The sequence below is a fragment of the Syngnathus scovelli genome, chromosome 1, assembly GCF_024217435.2.
Source record: "Syngnathus scovelli strain Florida chromosome 1, RoL_Ssco_1.2, whole genome shotgun sequence".
In the NCBI taxonomy this organism is placed as follows: domain Eukaryota; kingdom Metazoa; phylum Chordata; class Actinopteri; order Syngnathiformes; family Syngnathidae; genus Syngnathus; species Syngnathus scovelli.
The window spans coordinates 26,947,705-26,971,421 of record NC_090847.1 but is presented as its reverse complement, the minus strand read 5'-3'; the positions used below and the strand labels follow the sequence as shown (position 1 = coordinate 26,971,421).

Here is a 23,717-nt window from a genome sequence, read left to right as displayed (position 1 = left end):
ACATTATTGAGAGTAAAGAAAAAAAAAACGAAATATTTTTTTAGCCCTTGTCTGTAATACAAATTGTTTAACGTGACTATAGTGATCCCCTCGCTACTTCGCGTTTCGTTTGTCGCGGCTTTACTACATTGCAGATTTTTTTTTCCAAATTAAAAAAACATTTAAAAGTCAAAATAAAATTTCTGAATCGAGGAAACATGTGTCTAACCTTTAGGACAATGTAGTATTGCTCCAAATGTTCGTTTACATTCCTTTAGAAGTCCGTTTTCGCGTGTTAGCACGATCGCGAATTAGCATCTTTCCGCTAACTCGTTAGCCTGCCTAGTACTTCTTGTTGGTGACCGTATTTCGCGGATTTCACTTATCGCGGGTGGTTTTTGGAACCAATTATCCGCGATATACGAGGGATAAGTGTATTTCAGTCACTTGGTATTTAAACTGAAGGTCAGAGAGCTGACAAAAAACACCCACGGACACTAAAGACTTTGTTAAAATGCCATTTAAATAAAAGGTAAGAGTTGACAAAGGACGTGTTTGTGAGGGGAAACATTCAAACAGACAGGCAGCCAGTGCTCTAAAGAGTGTCAGGAGAGAGCACACCCAAAAAAATAAAATGTCAACCCTCCTGACGTCTCGCTCAAGCACCTGTAGTCAGTAGTAAAATCCACATAAAACATAAAAATATGCACAGGGAACATTTACGAGTGCCATTGATCAACCCCCTCATTCCAAACATTTTAGAGGAAACACCAAACGGGAAGGACGGTAAATTTACAGATAAAATAAACACAGATAAATTAAAGTACCGTTATATTTGTGCAACACAATTTGATAATAAAGAAGAATGGTAGTGTGTCTTTTGGAAAGGGGACTTCTTCAGAGATGACTGCACAGTGCAAAGTGGGGGGAAAAACGGTCAATAGCACCCCCTGCTGGCCGGATACTATCATTACAGCTACAAAATAACTCCGCGTCGGGGCTTTCTACCAAACAGTACCACAACAAGGCTTTGAAAAGTGAACAAAACAAACAAAATGGCGAATCTTAATCACTACTTACCATGAAAATCAAGCAATAGTCTAGCAAGTTGTAAAATCTTTTTGCTATTCATGATTTTGATATGTCATCTGACAAACAGTAAAAAATAATAACGCTCTAGAAGAACAAAGTAAAAAAAAAAGGAATATAATTAGGACATTATCTTACTACCATCCCACATTAGAATCATTACAGCCCCCATTGGAATCCATTTGTACAAAGAATAAGTTCAACTGAAGGACGTCTCCACCTTAGACATGGGAGGGCGTCGACGACGGGGATGCGGCCAAAGAGGGCATGATATAGTCAAAGCTCTTGCTGTCCTTGCTGCGTTCAGGCGTGGACGGGATGCTGGGCGTGGAACAGTTGGAGGGCGGGCCCGAGGCCGGGCTGCTGTTGTTGGACACGGGCGAGAACAGGGCGTTGCTGTGCAGACCTTTGTTTTGGAGCTCCAGCTGCAGGTGCTGGTAGATTTCCTCGTGGAGGTGGAGGAACTCGTCCTTCAGGGTTAGGCTCAGCTCAGCCTGAATCTGCACAAAAACAAAAGAGGCTCAACCACCGACCGATCTTTGATTTGTTGGTGGCTCACCGTCGGCAGCTCCTCGTCGATGTGCTGCAGGATCTCTCGTTGCTTCAGCTTCAACTTCTCCAGCCTTCTGTTCTGAGCCTCCTCCAGCTGTGGTGAAAGGAAAACACGGCCGGGAATGGGTGTGTGCGTCTTTGTGTACACGTAAAATGTTTGTTTACCTTGCGTATTAAGTTGACCGAGTCTTGAATGTGTTTCCTGTTGATGTCATTCAGTTCTCTGGCAGAAGAAGAAAAAGCATTTGAGGAAAACTGAGCCCATCGTTTCAAAGTCGAAGACGCAATTACATCTCGGCCTTGTCTTTGTCGTGGCTCTTTGCTTCGCTGATGCTGTTCTGACGCTTCCTGTCCAGCATTTTTTGAAGGTCTTTCTTCTCCCTGCGGGCAGAACAATCAAAATGATGGTGGCCCCAAAAAAAAAAAGAAAAAAAAGCAAAGGGGATTCCGCCGCACTCACCTCTCGCAAATCTCCCGGAGCTTCTTGAGCTGAGATGCTTGGCATTCGTGCGCCGTTTCCTTCAACTTCTGGAAGGACTGAAAACGATACAAGCGTGTAAGCAATACGCAGCGGAGAAGAACTTTTACAGGATGGTCCCGCACCTCCAGCAGGTACGCTTGCTGCTTCTCCTGCTCCAGCAAGTGCAGCTGCTGCCGAAGCCTCAGTAGTTCCTGCATCTGCCATTCCCTGAGCTGCACCGTGTTTTTCTCGTGTTCCTGATCCAGGGCCGAGAGTTCTCGCTGCACCGGCTCTTGGGGCTCGCTGGAGGGGAAAGAAAAGAAAGGGGGCGTCATGGCCTGCCCTTGTAGGCCGTGTTGATGATCCTTACTTCTTTTTGAGGCTGCGTTTCAGGTGTTTCTCCATCTGACTCCGCCTCCTTTGCAGATCACACTCCAGTTGGCTAGTCCGAGACTTTTGCTCCTTACTAAGATTCCACACCTAACACACACACACACAGCCATTTTATTTTTTATTTTTTTACATCTCATCTATCATGAACTACTTTCAGGTCATCTTTCAACAATTATGCCAATTTGATTTTTTTAAATACGATATAAATGTATGACAAAAAAACATTTGTAAATACAATTTTAATATAATATATAAATACAATAATATAAAATAAATAATATAATGATATAAAATAAATTATTAAATTTTTAACAAAATATTCTTGATTTAAAAAGAATATACTTTAAATTTAAGATTCATTAAGTTTTTTTTTAAATACAATATAAATATAATATGACAAAAAAAACATTTGTAAATACAATTCTCATATAATATATAAATATATAAATAATAAAATAAATATGATATAAAATAAAAATATTTTTCAGAAAATATGTTTTTAATTAAAAAAAAAAACTTTAAATTTAAGATTCATGTCTGTACCTTCTTCAGGTGTTTCTTTCTCATCTCTTTGAGGTCTTTGCTTTGCTTCTTCACGAGCTTCACGTAGTGTTTGTGCTCCTTCAGCTCCTCTATCGACTGCGGATCAGCGTCTGAGAGATGCGACAAAAAGTGAATCACGGGCACTTATGGAACGGGAGGGTGCAACCGATGAGAGAAGCGGCGAGGGTGGCGGGAATGGCATCGGTTACCTGCCAGAACAGCAGCGATGAGGTCTTCCTTTAGGCTTTGCACTACGCAAACAAGCACAAAGAAATGAGGGAGGCAAACGTGTGCAAAATGGAGGATGGGGAAGCACATCGTGCAAAAAAAAAAAAAAAAAAAAAAGCGAGGTGTAGAGAAGGTCAAACTTTGTTACCCGGCGTTATGATGTCGGGACATTCGTCGGGTCGGTGAGGAGCCGGGAAGGGCGACGAGACGGACCCTGGCAGGACCTCGCACTCCCTCTTGGCCTCGCCATCTTTGGGCTGGTTAGAGCAACGCTAAACGGGGGCCAACCGACTTGTGAGCGGAAGTTACTGGAACTCAAAGAATGCGCCGGGCGAAGGTCCTCGCACCTCATAGTTCTCCTCGAGGAGCACGGCCAGTTGGGTCTCCCTTTTGTCCAGCTGGCTGACGTGTTTGATGGGATTAGTCAGGGCCTCAGCGTACTCTGAAGAAATGAAAACCCGAATGAATAAAAAAGTCAATTGCGATTTGACGTGCAATTTTTCCACTCACCCTGGTGTTCGTTGGGAATGTAGTCCTGAGCTTCGGTGTAGACCAACAGAGAGGCCAGCAGGAGGGGCTGGTTCAACTCGTTCTTGAGGTTGATGTAGTGGTAACCTAAAATGGGGGACGCGTGAGTACTCAGTCCCCGGACCACCGTCCCCGCCCCTCCCCCACACACTGACCTGGTCTAATGGCCGACACGGGTAGAATACGATGTCCGATGAACTTGCCGTTCTCCTCAAATACGGCGAACCTCAGCGAGGCCAGCGTTGGGAGGACCACCTGGGGAGTGAAATTTTAGTTTGGAGAGTCGAGCACAAGACGGACTGACGGACGGAAGGAAAGAACGGTTCACCTTATGAAAGACAAACGCGTCGTCCTCCCAAATAGGATCCAGCGAGTTTCCGTTGGAGGTTTTCGTGCGTTTCTTTTTGGTATCTGTCGGAAGTCCGTATATGTCCACTTCCACGTACACGCCGACCTTTTTGTCGCTCAGGCTCAGGAACTGGCCTGAGATCACCTGACAGGGGAACAAAAGTTGCCTTTAAGTACACCGGGAAACTTGGCTAATGTCTCCACGCCGTTTGCCCTGACCTTCACTTTGACGGTGTTGGCAACGATTCCATCCACGATGTTCTCCGTGAAAGGGTCAAAGTGCTTGTCCGTCCTCCTCATGAACTCGGGCTTCAGCAGGTAGCCGCTGTGGCCGTTGTACTCAAACACGCCCATGTTGAGCTGCATGGGAAGATCTACGAGAAAGAGAGAGATTTAGAAGACGAGGGCTTGAGTTGCTTCCAGTCCTCGAGTCGGGAGCTCACCGAGGGTCTGGAAGTTCAGCGCCACCATCTGGCAGCCCACGTTCCAGAAGACCTGTGGCATGTAGTTGGAGCTGTCTACCCGTGTTCCCTTTGGATAAATCCGGCTCAGCTGGTTCTTGTTGTATCTGGAGTCGTGCTGTTAAAGGGGAACTACACCTGAGAATGGGTTACGTCACCAAATGAAAGGTTCTAAGGACCCTTCGCTGATCTATACCGATCCGCACCCGCGTAGGAGGACCAGGTTTCCCTGCCCCATGTGACTCCACGGTCTGAACTGGATTCAATCCTCAAAGGATACTCAACAAAGTCAATGGGCAAGCTCTTCAGGGTGTCCATGCCTTTGGTCTCCACAAATGATGACATTTCAAAGAACTTCCTCCTCTCTGGCGTCAAAAGAAAGTATTGCGAGTATGAGCTCACAAAATTTCACCAGACGTCGTCGGAAGCCACGTGGTTGCTTACTGGTGGCCAGTTCAAAGCTCTTGAATTTGACTGGTTCGATGTAGTTGACGAGCGTGGACATCTCCTCTGTGGCGTTGACCTCACTGCTGGCCGTACCCTAAAACGGACAAATCCGTCAATCGACCTTCAAATCCAAAGTTCCAAAGTCTCGAGGTTCATACCTCATCCGAGTTAGGTTTTTTCAGCTCGGTCAAGGGTTCATCTTCTTCCTCGTCCTCCTCGCTCTCTCCCTCGCCTCCTGAGAATGTGAAAATAAATAACCTGACATGGCATCGATGATTCAAAACATTGCGGCTCTTGGACCTAACCGATGGACTTGCGAGGATCCAAGTCTGCGATCAGTCTCTCGGCAAGCTTCTCTTCCTCGTGGGACAGGATCTGGCTTCCCTCGCCTTCCGGCAGACACATATTTCCCAATAAAGCCTCAGCATGTTTAGGTAGATTATTTCCTTGTCCCGCTCCATACCGTTGTGCGGAGAAGACGGCTCTTCCAGCTCGCGTCGTAGAATACTGCCACCCCTGGAGGGCCGGTGGTGCGGGTGCTTTTTCTTGTTTTTGATGAGAATCTTGCCCATCATCTCTTGCGGCGAGGGCAGCAGCTGACCTGGTACCAGCTGTCGTCAAAAGCGAGAAAGAAAAGTCAAACTTCCGACCCACGGCTTTATTGCTAAAGATCAGAAAGGGGAGGCTTCCTGAGGTTTGCCATGAAGAATGGAGATCATCAGTCTTACTGGATATTTTTCCAGTGGGTCAATGAGCAAGGCGTCGCCAAATATGGTCCGACAATACTCCGCCATCTTGGCTTGCTGCTTGGCCCTGACAAACAAAAAACGAAAAATGATTTTTATACCGGCTAAGCCATCTTTAAAACGGTATTATTGTATTTTATACGGTGAACTTCCTCTGTCTACATGTGTTGCTCCACTATTTGTGTTAAACCACTTGAACACCAATGCTATTTGTTAGCCCCTCTATGGTGTTTTGCATTGTTTGTTAGCATTAAGCTAAGACAACGTTTTAATGTTGCTTTGAATACACCAGATGGAATCATCTTAGTTTTACTTTGACAAAAAATTTCATCTGGCCTACGCTTTTTCTATACTGCCGATATTTCCTTCGCTATGTCGGCGCTTACGAATCAACGTGATTTTCAAAGGACAGGATGAGGGGGTACGGCGAGGTCTTGAAAGCGCTCTCTGCGATGGCTTCAATGACCTCCTGCAACCAGAAAGACGCACGGCACATGTCCAAACAATGCCGGAATGTAACCCCGCAGTTCTTCGGTGTACGAAAGGTCATGTGACACACCTTGAAAGGTATTTCAGTGGTCATGGTGAAGCCGTGGGTGATGTACGGTTCCTCGTCGGGCGGTCGACCCTTCCAGCAGTCCAATTCGATGCAGCGACAGCCGGTGAGCAGAACCTGCCTGTACATCTCCACCGAGGACAAACCGGTCAGCTGACCCACTGGAGACGTACGAGAAAAAACAATGGGTGAAACTCGGACGCAAAATGGTCGCCGTCAACTGGCGCTACCTGTGAGGTACGTGTTATGCGAGGAGTTGATGAAGTAGTGCGACAGTGGTTGATGCATGTCGTCGATGACGTCCAGCCTCTCCGGCGGAACGATGCTGTTCTCCTCCCCTCCGAGATAACTGGTGAAGGCCTGCAAACTGATCTGGATCCGGTCTGTAGGTGGGGGGGGGGGGGCAATTTGTTCAAATGATTTCCATTTTGGATTCTCTTGGTCAATTCTTATTATTAACGCTAAAGTCAATGTAAAATCCCATTGACATGCTAACAGGAAATTAGCATCGCTAATCCTTCAAATGACGAATATTCAGAAACAAACACGTACACACAAGTAACATACTACGAAAAGGAACATATTTCTTCCCAATCTGTTAAACACAAAATTTATTAATCGAGTTTGACTGCAAATTGTTTTGTCCGTCATCGTAATAATAAATAATAATAATAATAAATAATAAATCTCAATGCCGGGCAACACAGGAAAAACCACTTCACTGTGAAGTGATTAAATAAGGAAAAACAAAATGAACTTAGTACAATTATTACAGGAAAAAACACTGTTAGTTTTGATTTTATTATTATTTTTTAATTGCTCATATTTTACTGACCTCTCTCCAGCTGGCTGATGTTAGTTTCGTATTTCTCCATGATTTGTCGGACCTGCTCTATTTTCAGAGGCGGGTAGAGAACCTCGTTGAGGCGCGAGTCGCGCTGCCGGCGGTTGATGAACTCCGTCAGCTGGTCCAGATAAATGAAAGGCTTCCCTTTGGAGCCACTGAAGGAGCAAAGACAAGCAGGTGAAACCCCAAAAAACAAAAGAACGACTCCCAAGTAAGCATTCTAAATAAGTATGGCTTGCCTTTCCATAAAAATGCCTTGAATCTCAGACCGTGGGCACAGAGTGTTGAGAAACTTCTGAAAGGCCTCCCATGTGAACTCATCTGGCTTTAATCCATCTAACTGTTGAGATAGAAATAAATAAATTATAAAAAAGAGAATCCGAGAAACGCTGATAAAAGGCCCCGGAATAAAAAGCCAAAGGACAAGACCGAATGGAGAAATGCTGACAGTGGCGATTTTACAAGTAGGCTTGCTTGCGCTTCGAGTCTTGTGACTTCATACTGATCTTTGGAGAAGATAAGGCTGTCCCGTCGAGACAAAAGAAACACAGTTTGAGCGAGAAAGCACAAGCCGTAGCGTAGCTTCAAATGCCTGTGAGAATATTTGGGGACACAAGCAATTCAAAGAAACTTTCTTTTTTACTTCACAAGGAAAAACTGTTGTCACTTTCCATGAAACGACAATTTTTTTAAGCATAAGAACAAAGCGGAGTGTTTACTCGGAAACGCCCGTTGAAGATCTACGACGCGATCGAGTCACTCACTTTTGCGTCACTCTTGTTGTTGAAAAGCCCGCATTGCTCCAGCGCCGTATCCACTCGCCTTTTGTCCAAAAACATTTTGTGGAAACTGCAAGATAGAGAAACCGTGTTGAGCCTCCGTTTCGTTTCAAAAATGGCCGCCAATTAAGTGTGTGGCTCACTTCTTAATTGGGATCTTGCCTTCCTGATTCACCTGCAGCTTTAATTTGGTGTACCTGACAAACAAAAACCTGTTAATCCAAGTCCTGCTCGGTAAACGTCACACGTGCGCTCTTACGCTTTGAAGAGGAACGTGTTCCGTGACGAGTTCTGGGAAAGTATGTTTGTGGCCAAAGTGAACAGCTCGTCCGTCCAAATCTGTGGAACAAATGCCAACGCATTGTTGAGAAAGGAAGGATGGAATGAGGACAGATGGAAGGGTGGAGAGGAAGAGGAGCGACCGCTGGGTTGCCGTGGCTACCTTGGCCTTGTCTTCCTGCATAGCCTGGAAGTTGAAGAAGGAGATGTTGACCAGGTCGTGGCCGTGGACGACGGTGACCAGCTTCCCTTCCACGTTGTCGCCTTTGCCGAAGCCCAGCAATTCTCGTACCTTGGGGTCCTGAAGAAAACGTGACCTTGACGATGTTGTGACCAAATTTTTCTAATAAGGGACGAGCGAGAACCGAGACCAGGTATGGCTTTCGGCGCAGATTTATTTCACGGTATCGGTACTCACGATTTTAGTCGATACCAATATCAGACGTTAGAATAATAATAAAAAGTTGTCAATTTCATGATTTTTTTTAAAATTTATTTTAAGAAAAATGATTTACTGGGACATAAATGTCTTTTTGGAAAAATGATCTTATTTTTTTGGTTAATTTTAGTATCAAACTCGATGCTTGGTATCAGGTTCGATGATTACTCAAGAACCTACTAGTCGTAGTGGTATCAGTCCGAAAAAGTGATATCGAACATTCCTACTTTTAACACCTAATTTAAACTAAATTTCCACCAAATCTCTTCTTCACATAAACAACAGTTGGTGACTAAATTGGATGTGTAAACCACACAAGGTCTCCACCACCGGTTGTGTCATTTCCTGGTCCATCTGTGCCGAGGCTCATTAGAGCTTCGTCACCTTTCTCAACATCAGCGAGCAAAGCGCACATGGCGCAATCCTACACATTTGGGTGGCAGTCACACTTGAGTGGCACAAATTTGTCAGCAGGAGGTGACAGCATCACACACACACACACACACACACATGCAAAAGCCGACCTTTGGTTGCTTAGCGTATTTTCCTGTTCTGGTGTCCCTGATGCTGCTGATGTCCAGTATCTCCACCTCCTAAAATAAAATAAAAAAAGATGCATTTTCAGGATTTTTTTGAGCAAGAAACCAGTGCAAGTTGCTCTTTCAAGGAAACCACTGCAGGACTGTTTATAAAAGAGCAAAATATGGAGGGGAGCGAAGATTAAACAAAGCTTAAAGCAACAACAGGTGACAGCTGTTCATAATCTGGTGTGGTCCAGAAGAAGAGACAAAGCAGCAGCGATGGATCAAAGTTCAAAACATGGAAGAGAGAATCGTAAATATGAAGCGCCGCTATGGCTAGCGTTTCCGTTTCTAGGTTTGCTAACTCTTACTTTTATCAGATCTTTCAAGAATTAAAAAAAAATCAGTTTATGTCACACTTCCTGTTTTTCGATTTGTGTCTGCCGCTGTGTGTTTGTGAAAGGCCTCATTGCTCGATTTCTCTTGTGTTGCAGTTGTAGTTCCTGTCCAGAAAGAAACTTTGATTTTTAGATTCCTCTTTTTTTTTTTTTTGGAGATGGTTTCAACAGGGATCACAAATTGAGTTGGACTCCCGTTGGCCTGTGGAGAATTATTTGAGTCCCGAGGGGAATAAAGCGCTTCTGGGTCTGTAGGACGCGCACACAGGCAATCATTGAAAAACTTGCTCCTCTCCCACAGGCTGCGGTTTCATTCTGCCATCGCCATGGCGACTCCTTGGAGACGGGGCAAGAAGTGAGACGACAACTATGTGTGTGCGTTTTGACAGTTAACATTTGGTGGCTTGCCCTTCAAAATACGCACACGCTGCTAATCGCCGACATGCAGGCTCAAACTTGTGAAACATCCTGACTGGTTGAGCAAGATGGTGTGTGTGTGTGGTGGGGGCTGAGTAGCTCTGAAAACGTACCATGTGTCAGCGTGTGATAAAAAAAAAAAAAAAAAAAAGCATGATTTTTGTGCACGTTGCTGTTCGTCCAAAGCGCTGGCGGGGGGCGCGCTTGCCGAGCGGGTCGGCCATTTCTGCGAGTGCATTCCTGACATATTCGGGCCTTGTGCTCAGCTGGCCTGCCCGTCGCAGCTGTACAACTCCATTTATCCGTGCCAAGCTCCCACTCAGCCCACGCCGTTTATTGCTTTGGACTCTGATCGTGGCGCCCAATGAGCGGGACAAATAGAAGTCCTTCCACGGCAAACTTATCCAAGGAGGCTTGGCCATCTTTGCTAGGTGAGATTAAAACAAATGTCGATCAATCAGGCGCCAGTAGAGGTCAGGCTATATTTAGTCACTGCACTTTGTTGAGCCTGTTGTACACTTTTTTTTTTTGTTTTTTTGTTACACTGTCCTACATTCATCATCTGCGCACTGGAAAATTAAAGGCCAAGAAAACAATCAAAGAGCGCCACTCCTTTCCTGCGCCGCGCCCGCACGGGCCTTTTTTGTTGAAAGTCAACGCTCCAAATATGCCTGAGGGTGACTGACGGCGACGGGTTCAAATGTCGCGCGGTGGCGGCGGGTTGGAAATCTCCCCCGCCTTTTGCCCCATAGCGACCCGCGACCTTTAACAAGCCGTTTAATTGTTCCCCTCTTGCTAATAAGTAACAATCAGCAATAAAGAAAGAGGCAGGATTAAGTTCACGTCGCCAACAACGTTCAGTGAAAAAAACAAATGGAGGGAAAAATAAAATCACAATGCTAGTTTTAGTTAACATCAGCAAAAGCAAGAGACAGCACTATAAAAAGTCACATCTACACACACACACTGGCTTACATATAAACAAAGCTGTCCTATTCAAAAGCAATAAAATGCGGGCGGGAACGGAGCAAGGCGAGCAGAGACGAGCTCACACGCTTGAAAAACAACTGGCGGCGCTCGTGAACCTTATCACAGCTGTGGATACGAGCGAGATGACTCAAACTAAACTTTTGTTTATTCAAGAAATATGTATTATGAGCTGAATCAACTTTGTTTATGAAAGTCGTTCAAATGAACTATCGTTTTTCTTTGTCAATTTCAAACCTTTGGGTTCTTTTGAAACAGTAACAGTCATTCAGGTCATGTCGTCCTTTTACGGCATGTCACCCAGAGTAGATGGAAGATAAACGACAAGATTTGTTTTTTTCAAAATAAAAGCACTTGAAAGTAGTAGTCAGTTCTTTGACTGACTTCTTGGGCAACAACTCCAAACATGAAAGTCCGTCTTAAGTTCACAACTTGGCAGAAAGGGAAGAAAAGTGAGACCCAACTATGCGGTAAAAGCTAAAAAAAATAAAAACCTGCTCTAAAAACTAAACCAAAACTAAATATAAAAAAAACCTGACAAACTTGCTCTAAAAACAAATGAACTGAATATGAAAAGTAATGGTTAAACCGAAACAGAAACTAAACGAAAAATCCCAAATGAGGAACACGTTAAATTTGTAAGGAGACACGTTCGCCCAGCCACCACGCCTTTCAGACAAAACATTGCGAGTACAAAACGAGTTTGTACTTGTAGTGTTTGACAGATTGCCAGGCTCTCTTTCAAAGACTGCATAAGACGCTTAAATTAAGAACTCGTTAGCTGCTAATAGCATTGGCGGGCACCAAGAATTTCCACGAGGGCTCGTCTCGAGCTCAACGTCGTAGCAAATTACGGAAACATTAAGACCGGAATACAGTAATCCCTCGTTTATCACAGATAATTGGTTCCAAAAACCACCCGCGATAAGTGAAATCCGCGATGTACGGTCACCAACAAGAAGTACTGGACAGGCTAAGCGGAAAGATGCTAATTCGCGATCGTGCTAACACGTGAAAACGGACTTCTAAAGGATTGTAAACCAACATTTGGAGCAATACTACATTGTCCTAAAGGTTAGACACATGTTTCCTCAATTTAGAGGTTTTATTTTGACTTTTAAATGTTTAATTTTGAAAAAAAAAATCCGCGATGTAGTGAAGCCGCGATAAACGAAACGCAAAGTAGCGAGGGGATCACTACTCAGAGCGAATTATAAATCAGCTCTGAAATTATTTTTGAGTGACATCGGAATCTTGATTACTAAACTCGATTATTCAATTCAAAACAAAAATTCGATAACTGCACTTTACTGAGGACAAACGGAGCAAGCAGCTACACACTGCGCAAGCGCCGATGGCAATTCGGTCGGCTAATGATTTCTGTTTTTCTTTGGAATCAACTGCTCGCACCACACTGCTACTCCACGTGCAGCCGCAGATAAAAGCAAATGTGACCATGCGGAAGAGGGGAGGAAGTTGTCACGTTATCAAATGACACACTCAACTTCCCTAATAACCCCTTGCCGTGCGTGTGTGTGTGTCTGTGTGTCCAAACCCTTTGTATGTTAAAGTCGAGCTATTTGTACTTGCCAACAATTGTTCCTGAAAGCATCCATCTGGCTTATATTACGCGCAATCTTTTTGGTTTGCTATAATAAACACAGCCATTCAAAGAACTACGGTAATCCCTCGTTTATCGCGGATAATTGGTTCCAAAAACTATCCTCGATAAGTGAAATCCGCGAAGTACGGTCACCAACAAGAAGTATTGGGCAGGCTAACGAGTTAGCGGAAAGATGCTAATTCGCGATCATGCTAACACGCGAAAACGGACTTCTAAAGTAATCTAAACAAATATTTGGAGCAATACTACATTGTCCGAAAGGTTAGACACATGTTTCCTTAATTTAGAAGTTTTATTTTGACTTTAAAATGTTTTTTTTTTAATTTGGAAAAAAAATCCGCGATAAACGAAACAAAAAGTAGCGAGGGATCACTATAATTGGACGGCCATTTCAGAATTGCTGCTGCAGTTTTACTTTAGTTAAAAATTAAGAGATGTTTGAACATTACCATCTCAATGTGAGGAGAATGTAATTTAAAAAAAAAAAAAAAAAAACTTGGCTAATGGCAATACCATGACAAGAATTTTGGACAATTTGTTATTTTATGTTAATTAGCCACTTTATTTTGCACTAGAACTTTTTGTTAAATCGTTTTAGCGTCCTCGCAATGCAGGTAATAGCGTATACGCGTCTGTTTGTTTGCCATTTGAGTGTGAAGAATCAATTTGGCTCCATTACAGGCTAAATGGTGTGTGGTGAGGCAATTACGTCCCTGGGGTGGCCCCTAAGGTGCTACTGACATGTCCATTATACTTTGTGGGTGGAAGAACAATCAGAAGAAACTTGCAACACGAGAGCGGCTAAAAAAATTCACCCCCACCCATCCTAAAGTCTGTCTTTGCTACTTCCTGCTCACTTTCCCACGCCCGCGGGAAAAAAAAAAAAAGAGCAAAATTAGACGTGTTGTTTCAAGGAACTGTGGAGAGAGAAAACGATGTAAAGGGGGAGCTCATCTGAGGCGGTTTTGGAAAAGGATTCAAGGACTGTCCATTTGAAAGTGGAACGATTTGATTGGGTGCGACTCGGAGGGATTACGATTGGATTGATCGGTTATGATGCAATGACTTGATCGTTTTACATACTTTGAATAAACTTGTCAGTCCTGTAAATGTGCAGTTTAAGATCTCGCCAATAAAAGACAATACGATATGTATCGCAAATAGTTCAAGGTGGAATGATTCGATTCGATTCGAAGTCATGGCATCTTTTAAAACAAAAAAAATGATTTTCTGGTGGCTTTTTTTTTTTTAAATGCAACAACATAGTCAGACACATTGCATCTTAACCAAGAGCATAAATTAAAAAAAAAGGTTTAGCATGTGACAAAATTGCTACGGCCGGCCTGTACAACACGTGATGTGAATCCAGCTGTCGTTCCTTTTAAATATTATGAATTGGAAGCACCCTCAAAGCTAACAGATCAGGTAGGACATAAATCACCAGCGAGTTTCTCCAACTGTGGCTCACGTTAAAGACGTTTAGACAGTGAATGTTTAAAAAGGAAGAAGGAAGGCAAGGCAGAGAAAAGATGAGGAAGTGAAGGAAGTCGGATGGACAAGAGAACGTTCAAATCATGGCAGAATAAATATTACAGAATCCTTTCGAGTCCAACCACCAAAACATTTTCGTGGAAACCTTTGGAATAGATTTTTAACGCATCACAGTGTGAATAAACTCGATTAACTTCTTTGACTTCTTTTGCACATGGCTCGGCTCCTCGTAAAGATTTCACGGATTTAAAAAAAGTCAAGTCAAGCTTGACTTGATTTAAAAAAAAAAAAGTATTGCCTCTCAGTAACTAACTTTTCACCTTCTAAATGAAAGCTCAATGGGAGTTCATTGAAACTCATCCGTGATTACAAAGTAAACCCGCCGGCGTCCTTAAACTTATGCAAAAACGTATCTGAAGCAAATCACAACAGCCACATTGACGAGGCCGCGGCGGAGCTGCAATATTTTAAGTGCCGCTATTCCGAGAAATGGGATCCCATCCGAAATATCCCAGTCATCCAAATGTTCTCGTTAATAAGAAAAAGTCAAATATCTGTGTAGCTGCGTCCTCTTTTCTCGCTTCCACGCTGTGCCCGAAGGTTCTCCTCGGGGGGGCCACCAAGACAAATGAAAGAGCTGAACGTTTCTGAAATAAGTGCAGTATTTCAAAAGGGCATGTGGCTAGCGGGCCGTGCGGTTTGTGATGACAACAAGCAGGAAGTGGTGGCAAAATAGTTTGTGTGGCCTTGCATTTCCAGGGAAGTTGTCCCAACTTTGCCTCTCCTGACACTAAACTCTCGCTAACACCCTCGTTTGTATCTTTAAATAAATCTTTGCCGAATAGTGTCACGGTGACGCCTCGGGCGACGAACGGCCTATTATCTCAAAAGGCGTAATGTTAAAGACACAAACGCGTTATTATCGTGAATGAAGTGCAGCTGTCATATTTCTTAACGATGAGGAACGATTGGATTTTAGAAGAAAAGTCCAAAGGATTCGTGACGGCACCACAAACTAAGCTGCTTTTTTTTTTCCCCCCAGCCCACATCCTGCTATCACATTGCAGTTAGCTATCGGCTAATTACGTCCGCTAAATGCCCAATCTAATATGGCTGCCGTAATGGCTTAGAAGCAGTTGGTGGGCAGGAAGGACCAAAGCGAGATGATGGACTAAAACGAATGACGAGCGCAGCGAGGAGGAAACAAGTCGTTGAACATCAGGGTCACATCCGTGCTAGCTTGCGTGTTGTTCTGCCGCTCACCATGTTGGCGCCTCCCGTCCAGTAGAGGAAGAATCCATCTGGGTCGACTTTCAGGGTCACCAGGGTGGGGGGACTGCTGCTGGGCTCCTGGGAAGGGGACAGAGAGTCACTGGAGTGACAAACATAGTGATGAGCTCATAATGATGGCACAGGAAGTCATTAATATGACCATTACGTGACCATTACGTGACCATTACACACCCCAGCTAGCCAGGCTTTAATTACAGCCTGCAATCTCACCGGAGGGACATTCGGCGACTCTGACGTTGTTCACTGCAGTAGCAGACGAGCTGACATCACTGCCAAAGATCTGCCCGGCAACCCGGTAGAAAATAATTCCACTGCTACGAACACAACCTGATTAGCCAATATTACATCACAACTCAACCAGCTAAGAGTCACAGAGCTAAGTTTGAAAAAAAAAAAAGGTACTCTGTGCGCTAATTTTAGCGCAACACAGTTTCCTGTTAGCATGTTAGCATGAAACAGATAAGGCGATCAGATTGAAATCAGAGATTTGCCTAGTTCTCTCAAAAGCAATCTGAGAAGTTCGATAAATGTCAAAAAACTGTAATCTGAAAAGCTGTTGGAGAGACCAGACACAGTTCTGCTCTTGAGGCCCAGCAAATTTGTTTTTGAATTTTGTTTTACTTTTTATTGAAAGTGTCCCAGTGATTAATATAAAAAAAAACAATTAAAAAAAAAACGTAACTGTCAAATTACTTCCTGTATTCTCATTCTTATCCGAGTCCAATCATTCAAAGGCGTGTTTTCGTCATACCAGAACTCGAACTACTTCCTTCTTCCGTGTAGCAAATGCAGTCCAATGAACCTAAAATCGACGTTGACAGTCGGACCCGTTTCCAATCTTACAACGTGGGACCGATTTCATTTGACAAATCTTCCAACCTAAATTCACGCAGTGACTCCACTCAAGGCCGCGACCTTGTGTCAGTCTAGTTGCCAGATTCACTCGCTCTCATCCCTCGCACGTGGGCCGGCGTCGAAAGAACTCTCCGACACAAACAGTCAGAGGAATGCCGTCGATCAGCTCATGTGACCGACTGACCGCGCATCTCGCTTTTTGCTTTCAAGCAAAGACACCAACGAGGCGCAAGCAATTCAGTTACAAAAAAGCCGCTCGACAATAACAACAAAAAAAGTTGTCCCGACTGGCCGTGTTTACCTGCCAGGCTGACATAAGTGGGCGACGGTTCTATACTTGGACCAAGTCGCTCATTAGCACACTGTGAAAATCACAAGGGACGTATCACTGTGCATACTTCCGTGTCAATCATTTGTTGTATTTTCCTCGACCTAATTGATTGCTTCGCTCACGTCTCCGGCCGTGACCTTCTGACACGCTCGCTCATTATCTGACCGTAATGATGAACGGCCATCGGCTAATGATCACCACTTAGCCTCTCCTCCAGAGACGCTTGATACTATTTTTGTTCGGTCACAAACAGGTACGAGTATTCATTCTTGAATATTCACTAATACAGAAAACTGTTACTGGTATTAATCAGATTTTTTTTTTTTATTCCTTAGACTTTTTATTTCTGGTTAAAAAGTTCTTCAAGATGATTAGATCACAACAAATATAAAACTTTTTGGATTTAGAAAAAAAAATTACAATTGCAATATGTGTTGTGGGAATCCAGTAAAAAAAAAATTGAGCATTTAAGCCTTTTTCTTTTTCGGTTAAAAAAAAAATGTAAACAATTAAATTATTCTTTGTAGTTAAAAAAGAATCCAGAGTATAAATCAAAGAGAAACTACGGTATCAATCTCGTCTCGGTATCGATCGGGACTCGATATTGAATCGTTCCACCCGACATTAGCTCCCCGAGAGCGATACTGACTTGATATCAATATTTGGATCGTTCCGCCCGCCATTACCTGCTGCTAGCATTAAATTCCTATTAAATCACCGGAGAAGAATCGGCGGTGAGTGCCACAATCACTTCTTTAAATAAGTGTGGCAGATTTTAATAATCGTTAACCTCTGAAATTATTAGAAGCATGGCCGTAATATTTGGGTTTTTATGGACTACAACGAGTATTTTAAAATATTGAAACCGCGGGCATTTGAAATTGACATAAGCGGAGATGTTCACATGAACCGTGAAGAACGATTTTTGAAGTTTGTTATGTAGTGACCGTAACTTGTCGCCGGCTGCTTTATTTTTTCGCCGGAAAAGTTGAGACATCCCGGCGTCATCACACACTTAGCATGTGGCTGCGGTTGACCTTTCACCCCTCCGTCCATCCTTCAAGCCATCCGTCCGTGACTCGTTTCTCACCCCTCCGTCACAGTGTTTGTCAGCGTGGTGTCAGAACACGGCGAGCTGTCGAACGAGCGTGAATCAGTCCCGCTTTCCGAGCGGTCGTCTTTTGCGGCTAAGCGAGATGGGTGAAAAGAAGAAATAAGATGGAAGTGCAGCAAAAGGTTCAAACGTGGACGGCTAGAGGCAATAAAAACGAAGGCGCTCGAGTTCCGATAAACTCACAAATTCAGCGAGTGGTAAAAGGCGACACTTTGAATCTTCAGGCTCTATCATTTAAAAAGATTCAATTGGACTTTTGGGAGGAAATGAATTCGAAATGGGGTTCATCTTAATTAAAAAATAAAATGCTTCAGTTCCTGCTTGCAATTTTCCGACAAGCTGCAGCAGGAAGTTGTTGGACGTGAAGCGTGCACACCTACTAAACATACACGCAAAAAAACAAAAATGCATGCCGACACCTCCCAACTCCTGCACAATTGTGTGTGTGTGTCATTTGATTTCCAAAGCACTAGAATGCCCAAAGCCATTAAGGAAGCAGACAGCAACCTCGTTGCGCGACATTTCCAAGAAGAAGCAAAGCGGAAGCGATAAGAAAATATGAGCGAAGGAATGAAAGGTTGGCAAATAGAAAGAAAGCAAAAAAAAAAACGTGATGAAGAATGCCAAGGGGCAATAGTGTGACGAGATACTGGAGAGCAGGAAGGCCTGAGGGCATAAATTGGATTTTCATGTAAACAAACGAGACGAGAGCTGATCCGAGGTATCGACAGATACCTTGACGCGTAGAAGGTGCCGATACCAGCCAACGATACTAAAATCAAAAAGCGTTCAGGAGTAATTAGCATCTGTGTATGATATTTTTTCACATTGCGTTGAATGAAATTTGAAATGTCACAAGTATTACAGTATTTGTATTTCTAAAAAATACACACCATTTGTCCTATACTGTTCCTTAAATTATGCGGATTTTTGCTATTTCTATTCAGTTGTAAAAAAAGATGAGGTTTCCCGACAAACAAGTGTTAAAAGATTTATTTTTCCGATGAACTAACAAAAAAAAAAAAAACGATTTACTTCCATGCCAATGGGAATATTTTTGTTTGCTCCGGGTCTCTTGTCATTGAGGTCCTAAAATATTTGAGTTATTTTGGAGAATTGCCCAACACAAGTTCCAAAGGTCCCGAAAGTCTTCATGGTAATGTTTTTGCGGGAAATTTCTTTCAACGCCGATGTCGCAGTTCTCCAAACTGGATCGTTAATTTTTTTAAAAGCCGTGAAAAGGGTGTTTCTGACTTTTAGCACACTTAATCGCCAGCAGTTCCTGGGAATTCCCATCCGAAATCAAACGGACACGGTTACAAGACGCTTCTTTAGCATCCAAAATGGACTCATCCACACAACACGCTAAGCTACACGTGCTCGGCCTGTGCGCTGCAAGTCAACTCTGTCAAACAAATCACATGCCATCTTGACATAATGAAGGTTTGTGTAGCTGCTTTCTGCTTGCGGCTACAAGTATCGCACAAAGGTCTCGAACCTTCTTGTTAATCGCAAACGCCGTCTTGGCGAACTTTGCCCGTTACCGGAGCAAGAGTTTCAAATTTTTTTTTGCTCCATGTGTATCCAAAGAAACATCAGCAGCCTACGTTCTTGCTCACCTGCTTGCTAGTACGACCAATGACAAACAATCACGACTAAAATCAACAATTTTTTTCGTTCGTGCATTCTCGTATGACCAGGCGGCCTAGTTTGAGTCCATCAGTCAGCTGCCCGGTTAATCATTAACCGCCTCATACACCTTTTTTAGTGCTCCATGGAGAAGCCTGGCAGCAGAATGACCTCGATGACCACAAGTTGCCAAACAACAAAGCTGTGTCACAAATTTTACGTCGATAATAATGCTCACTTTTTTCCTATATTGCTACAAAAAGAGGAACGAACACCTCGAACTATGACGTAATCCAGTCCTACGTCATTGCGTGGAGATAAAATTATGTGAAGGTAATGTGGCTATGCAGGTGGAGCCCTCCATATTGGGGGGGGGGATAAAAGTAGCTGATGAGGAAGGGTGGGGGTGGATACGAGCCCGAGGAGAACCGGCTTGACAAGAACGGAGCTCAACACACATTCAAGAACTGCTCCGTGCCTGGTGACAATTGCAGAGGAACTTTCTGGCAGTGATTTTCATTGACATACGAGTTGCTTCCTGTGTTGAAGATTTTGCGCACACCTGCACATGATCGGTGGGCTTGTCACGCCATAAATTCGCCCCGACGTGTCTTAATTACACTAAGAATGCACACAAATGAATGCTCGCTCAACTTTTATGTCCAAAAAAAAGTCGTAAGATCTGGGTTGCCACCCCCCTTCTTCTCACCTCGTCCCATTTGATGAATTTACCGCCCTTCTTGAGATCCTCGTGGACGGACACGGGTTTGAGCTGCAGCGCGTGGACTCCCGGCTTGGCCCCGGCCATGGCGAGGGACTCTGCCCGGGTGCCAACGCCTTAACCCCGGCGAAGTCGAGCGGGGGCTCCTCGCGAGGGACGAACCGCGGATCTCGACGTTGGTTTCTTCCGCCTTGAGTCAGGGACTTCTCTCTTCCGGGGCACGCTTCGGAGCAGTTGGGCTCTCGAGGCTCTCGTCACAGGCACTCCAAGAGACTTGAGAGGAATAACATGACGAGTGGGAGTCGAACGGTTGACGGACGACACAATCCGCTCCGGGGCGCGTCCACGCCACGCGGCAGCGCGCGCGCACGCGGGTATCAAACTTGATTGCTGGGGGGGGCGGCTTGACCCGCTTTTTGTTTATTCGCGCAGGATCCTTTAATCGCGCACTTGAGCCCACGGAGAGATCCTTTCCTTCCGTCCTCCCATCTACTCGAACCCTTCAACTTTCTCAGCTTCCTCCCTCTCTCTCCTGCCTCCTCCTCCTCTCCTCCTCCTGTTCTTCTCCTCCCAGCATGTTTTCTGTGGGGCTGGACAAAAAAAAAAAAAAAAAAAATGGAAGGCAGAAGAGAGACAGAGGAAGAACGTCTGACTCAAGTGGAGAGAGTTGGTTGAAGTAAAAAAAGGAGGAGTCTTTGGTATCCTCCATGTGGCTCCTCAAGTGTCACTCGGTGCATGAAGGCATGTGCTTTCCTTTTGATACGAGCAAGGAGGCAAATGGAGCTTGTTTCATTTTTTTTTTTTTTTTTTTTTTACACGGTGTCATTAAAGTCTTTAATGAGGCTTGCTGAGGAGTCCGCGCGGAACAAAATGTACATTCCGAACCCGGATAGCCCACAAGACAGCATACATCTGTTGAGCAGCAGCTTGCCATAAACAATCAACTATCTGTAATGTTATGTACAAGTATATAACATTACATAAAAAAAGTTTGAGAGATCAACTTTGACATGGGGGGCTCATTCCCAATAGATGCCATTAAATGCAGAGATTTGCTTCTGTTGGGGGAAAAGTGCCAAAACACAGATTACTTGCTTTAAAAATAACTGTAAATAACCAGTTTACCGTACACAATGACACTGTTTTGCCACGTAGTTGGAAATTTTTAACAGTGACATTTAAGGATAAAGTTTGTTTGTGTGAAGAAGAAAAAAAAGACAACGTTTTGACGTACTATAATTATTTAGATTTTTTTCAAAATTATTTGTGTTTGACTTCTGGCTCAGTCTTTACGAGAAATAAGACTTCTGGGTGTAAACAAATAAAAAGTCTTTCTATACTTGGCTTAAATAAATTTTTTAAAGAATCAAAATATAAAATACAGGCAATATTTTTCACTTGGCTTCCAACTATCAATGTAATGCCAATCTCGACAAATTATAATGTACATTTTTTAATTATGAAAAAAAAAAAGATTCAATTTGGGGATTGGTGAAACTCCACACGGCGAAAGACGGAAGTGGGTGAAATTTGGGTGAAAGTATGTCTTGAGAGGCAGAATGTGGACCGGGTGGGGTGTTTTGGCCGCTTTAGAGCGCCTCGTCAGCAGTGAATGTGCACGTCACATGGCCTTTAAATGCTGTAGGTGTTGCTGTTAGGCAAACATGTAACCTGCATGTGAGCCAAGCAGGTAGTTCTTTCTCCACTCCTCAGTTTATGTAATGTCTAAATGCTGCACTACAATATGGACCTCACATAAAACACTCACAGAGCAGATTTATTATTTTTTGGCCGCCATCACTCCTTCTCTGACTCCCCAACTACATCCGACAGGAATGTCTGCTATGCCGGAGCCCGCTGACTTACTTTTTCTTTCACCCGGCGAGGAAGACTGGATTTATCACAAACATATAACACATGGTAAAACCTAACATCAGCCAAGACATTTGCATTCCCTCAGCAGCAAAGGGCCACATGCATAAACGGGGATATTGTGTCGCTGTGTCACACACAAACACACACAATTATTTTGTGTTGAAGAGCGAGCACCTGTGCTCTCAATAGACTGGTTCAGCCCACTCTCTGTTTCTCTAATTCTATTCTTTCTTTTTTTTTACCTCTCTCTCCCACTCAATCAGCTCACTGCTAATGAAACACACACACACACACACACAAACGAAGGTATATCAATTAAATTGCATACGTTTGTTGTGTTAAATGCGACAAAAATAGCACAGCTTTTTTTCATACCAATTAAAAGTAACCCAAAATATAGAATGGTCAAGTGTTGGCCGAAAAAAGCAAAATGAGAGGTTGTGTTATGTTATAATTGAACTATGAGTCCGAGAGACCTTCACCCACTTCTATTTATGCCTTGGAGTCCAGCGACAGGCGGATTTTTCCTATCAACGAAGCCAAGGAGAAGCCACAAAGACACATTGTGTGGAGACACAGACATATTCAGTCCTTGCACTTCCCACACGCATAAACTCATCCACGCACAAGCTTTTGAGAGCGACAACCGCCAATAATTGAGCATACACTGCCATCTAGCGGCCTTTACTAATAATGCACTAAGCACGCGGGTGACGAGGTTCAGATTGTGCCATACATCAAGTTTGAGTTCGAAAATCAAGCCAAAAAAACAAACAGCGCATCATATCAGAGAAAAATTCATAAATTGGGTCAGTGTACAGCAGATATTCTTTTTTGTCTAGAAGTCAAACAGAAAGACTTAATTCTGTAAATTAATATCCGATACAATGCAGACGGCAGGGGAAGTATGCAGTAGTAAATTAGAAAACGATGAACCATCATTGCTCACCTTTAAAAAGTTTTAACTAAGGGCGCCATTGTCCGACAGCGCCCTCTCGTGGGAGGGAGGGGGAGTCTACCACCATGGCTAAGCTTTCAGGACAGATAAGTGGAACTAAAACCATAAAGAACAAACATCTTTAAAGAATTCAACTGATTAATCACATCTGCAAAATGTTTTTTTTTTTTTTAAAAGAGGAATCGTAGAGACATCTGCTGGGTTATTCTTTGACTTTATAAATGTACATGTGGACAATTTTAATTCGACGACTGAGATGACTGCGGCAGATGTGGTTGTTTAAAAATAGCGTGCATGTTGCATTTTCGTCCCCCAAAGTAAGTACACGTTTGTGTTCACCCAACCGTAAATTTCAGACATAACCAATGAATAATAGACGTCTTTCTGTCTTCTTACCACTCGAGCTGTGTGTAATATTTGAACCCAAAAAGCTTTTCGAAATTTGAGGTGTTCGGTCTTCCTATTTGTTAATAACACCTCCAATTTAGAATTGAAGAAGCTTTTGGGATTTAAATTGAAATCCAATTGCATTGATTCGATTTGCAGATTACCTTAATTTTTTTTTTTTTTAGCTATTGTCTCTTGTTAGATTATGCAGACCTACCAACTCGCCTTGACACTTGGGTTGAAAACAGAACTCGGTTTTTATGCATCACAAGGAAGCGTTTGTGTGGCAGTTAAACCCTGGAGGCACATGTGCGCTGTGTATTATGGGTAAATGGCCTCTCAAAAAAATCCCACGTGATAAATGTGAGCGTTCTAGAAACATTGAAAACTATCAGAGATTAAAAAATTCAAAGTAAGCTTTTTTTTTTTTTGCGGGGTGGGG

General features: G+C 43.5%; 1 protein-coding gene across 2 annotated transcripts; it reads right to left on the bottom strand.

Annotated features, from left to right (window-relative positions):
• Positions 1-484: 484 nt before the first annotated feature.
• On the bottom strand, positions 485-23,530 carry plcb3 (phospholipase C, beta 3 (phosphatidylinositol-specific)). 2 transcript variants are annotated; one of them, XM_049757772.2, is made up of 36 exons: positions 23,493-23,530; positions 22,880-22,984; positions 20,044-20,645; positions 15,376-15,462; positions 9,199-9,267; positions 8,399-8,536; positions 8,216-8,295; positions 8,100-8,153; positions 7,942-8,026; positions 7,417-7,517; positions 7,166-7,332; positions 6,561-6,713; positions 6,334-6,491; positions 6,161-6,243; positions 5,757-5,841; positions 5,492-5,639; positions 5,334-5,417; positions 5,187-5,263; positions 5,026-5,122; positions 4,862-4,946; positions 4,564-4,688; positions 4,340-4,494; positions 4,101-4,265; positions 3,928-4,027; positions 3,755-3,859; positions 3,592-3,686; positions 3,393-3,516; positions 3,226-3,267; positions 3,017-3,126; positions 2,451-2,560; positions 2,224-2,383; positions 2,081-2,157; positions 1,912-2,001; positions 1,786-1,843; positions 1,628-1,714; positions 485-1,568 (listed from the first exon to the last, which is right to left on the bottom strand). In XM_049757772.2, the coding sequence occupies exons 3-36, from the start codon at positions 20,140-20,142 to the stop codon at positions 1,290-1,292; spliced, it is 3,732 nt and encodes a 1,243-aa protein (XP_049613729.1). In that variant the 5' UTR covers positions 20,143-20,645; positions 22,880-22,984; positions 23,493-23,530; the 3' UTR covers positions 485-1,289. The 2 variants fall into 2 exon arrangements, with proteins under 2 accessions (XP_049613729.1, XP_049613736.1); XM_049757779.1 differs by lacking the exons at positions 20,044-20,645; positions 22,880-22,984; positions 23,493-23,530 and adding an exon at positions 15,616-15,641 and having other exon boundaries at positions 15,376-15,484.
• Positions 23,531-23,717: the final 187 nt, after the last annotated feature.

Excerpts from the sequence above, each read along its gene's own strand:
- plcb3 (XM_049757772.2), bottom strand. The coding sequence starts at position 20,142 with ATGGCCGGGGCCAAGCCGGGAGTCCACGCGCTGCAGCTCAAACCCGTG. Across the intron at positions 7,333-7,416 it reads CAAGGCATTTTTATGGAAAG|TGGCTCCAAAGGGAAGCCTT; the intron begins GCAAGCCATACT and ends TTGCTCCTTCAG. Across the intron at positions 4,689-4,861 it reads TTGCCCATTGACTTTGTTGA|ATACAACAAGAACCAGCTGA; the intron begins GTATCCTTTGAG and ends GCACGACTCCAG.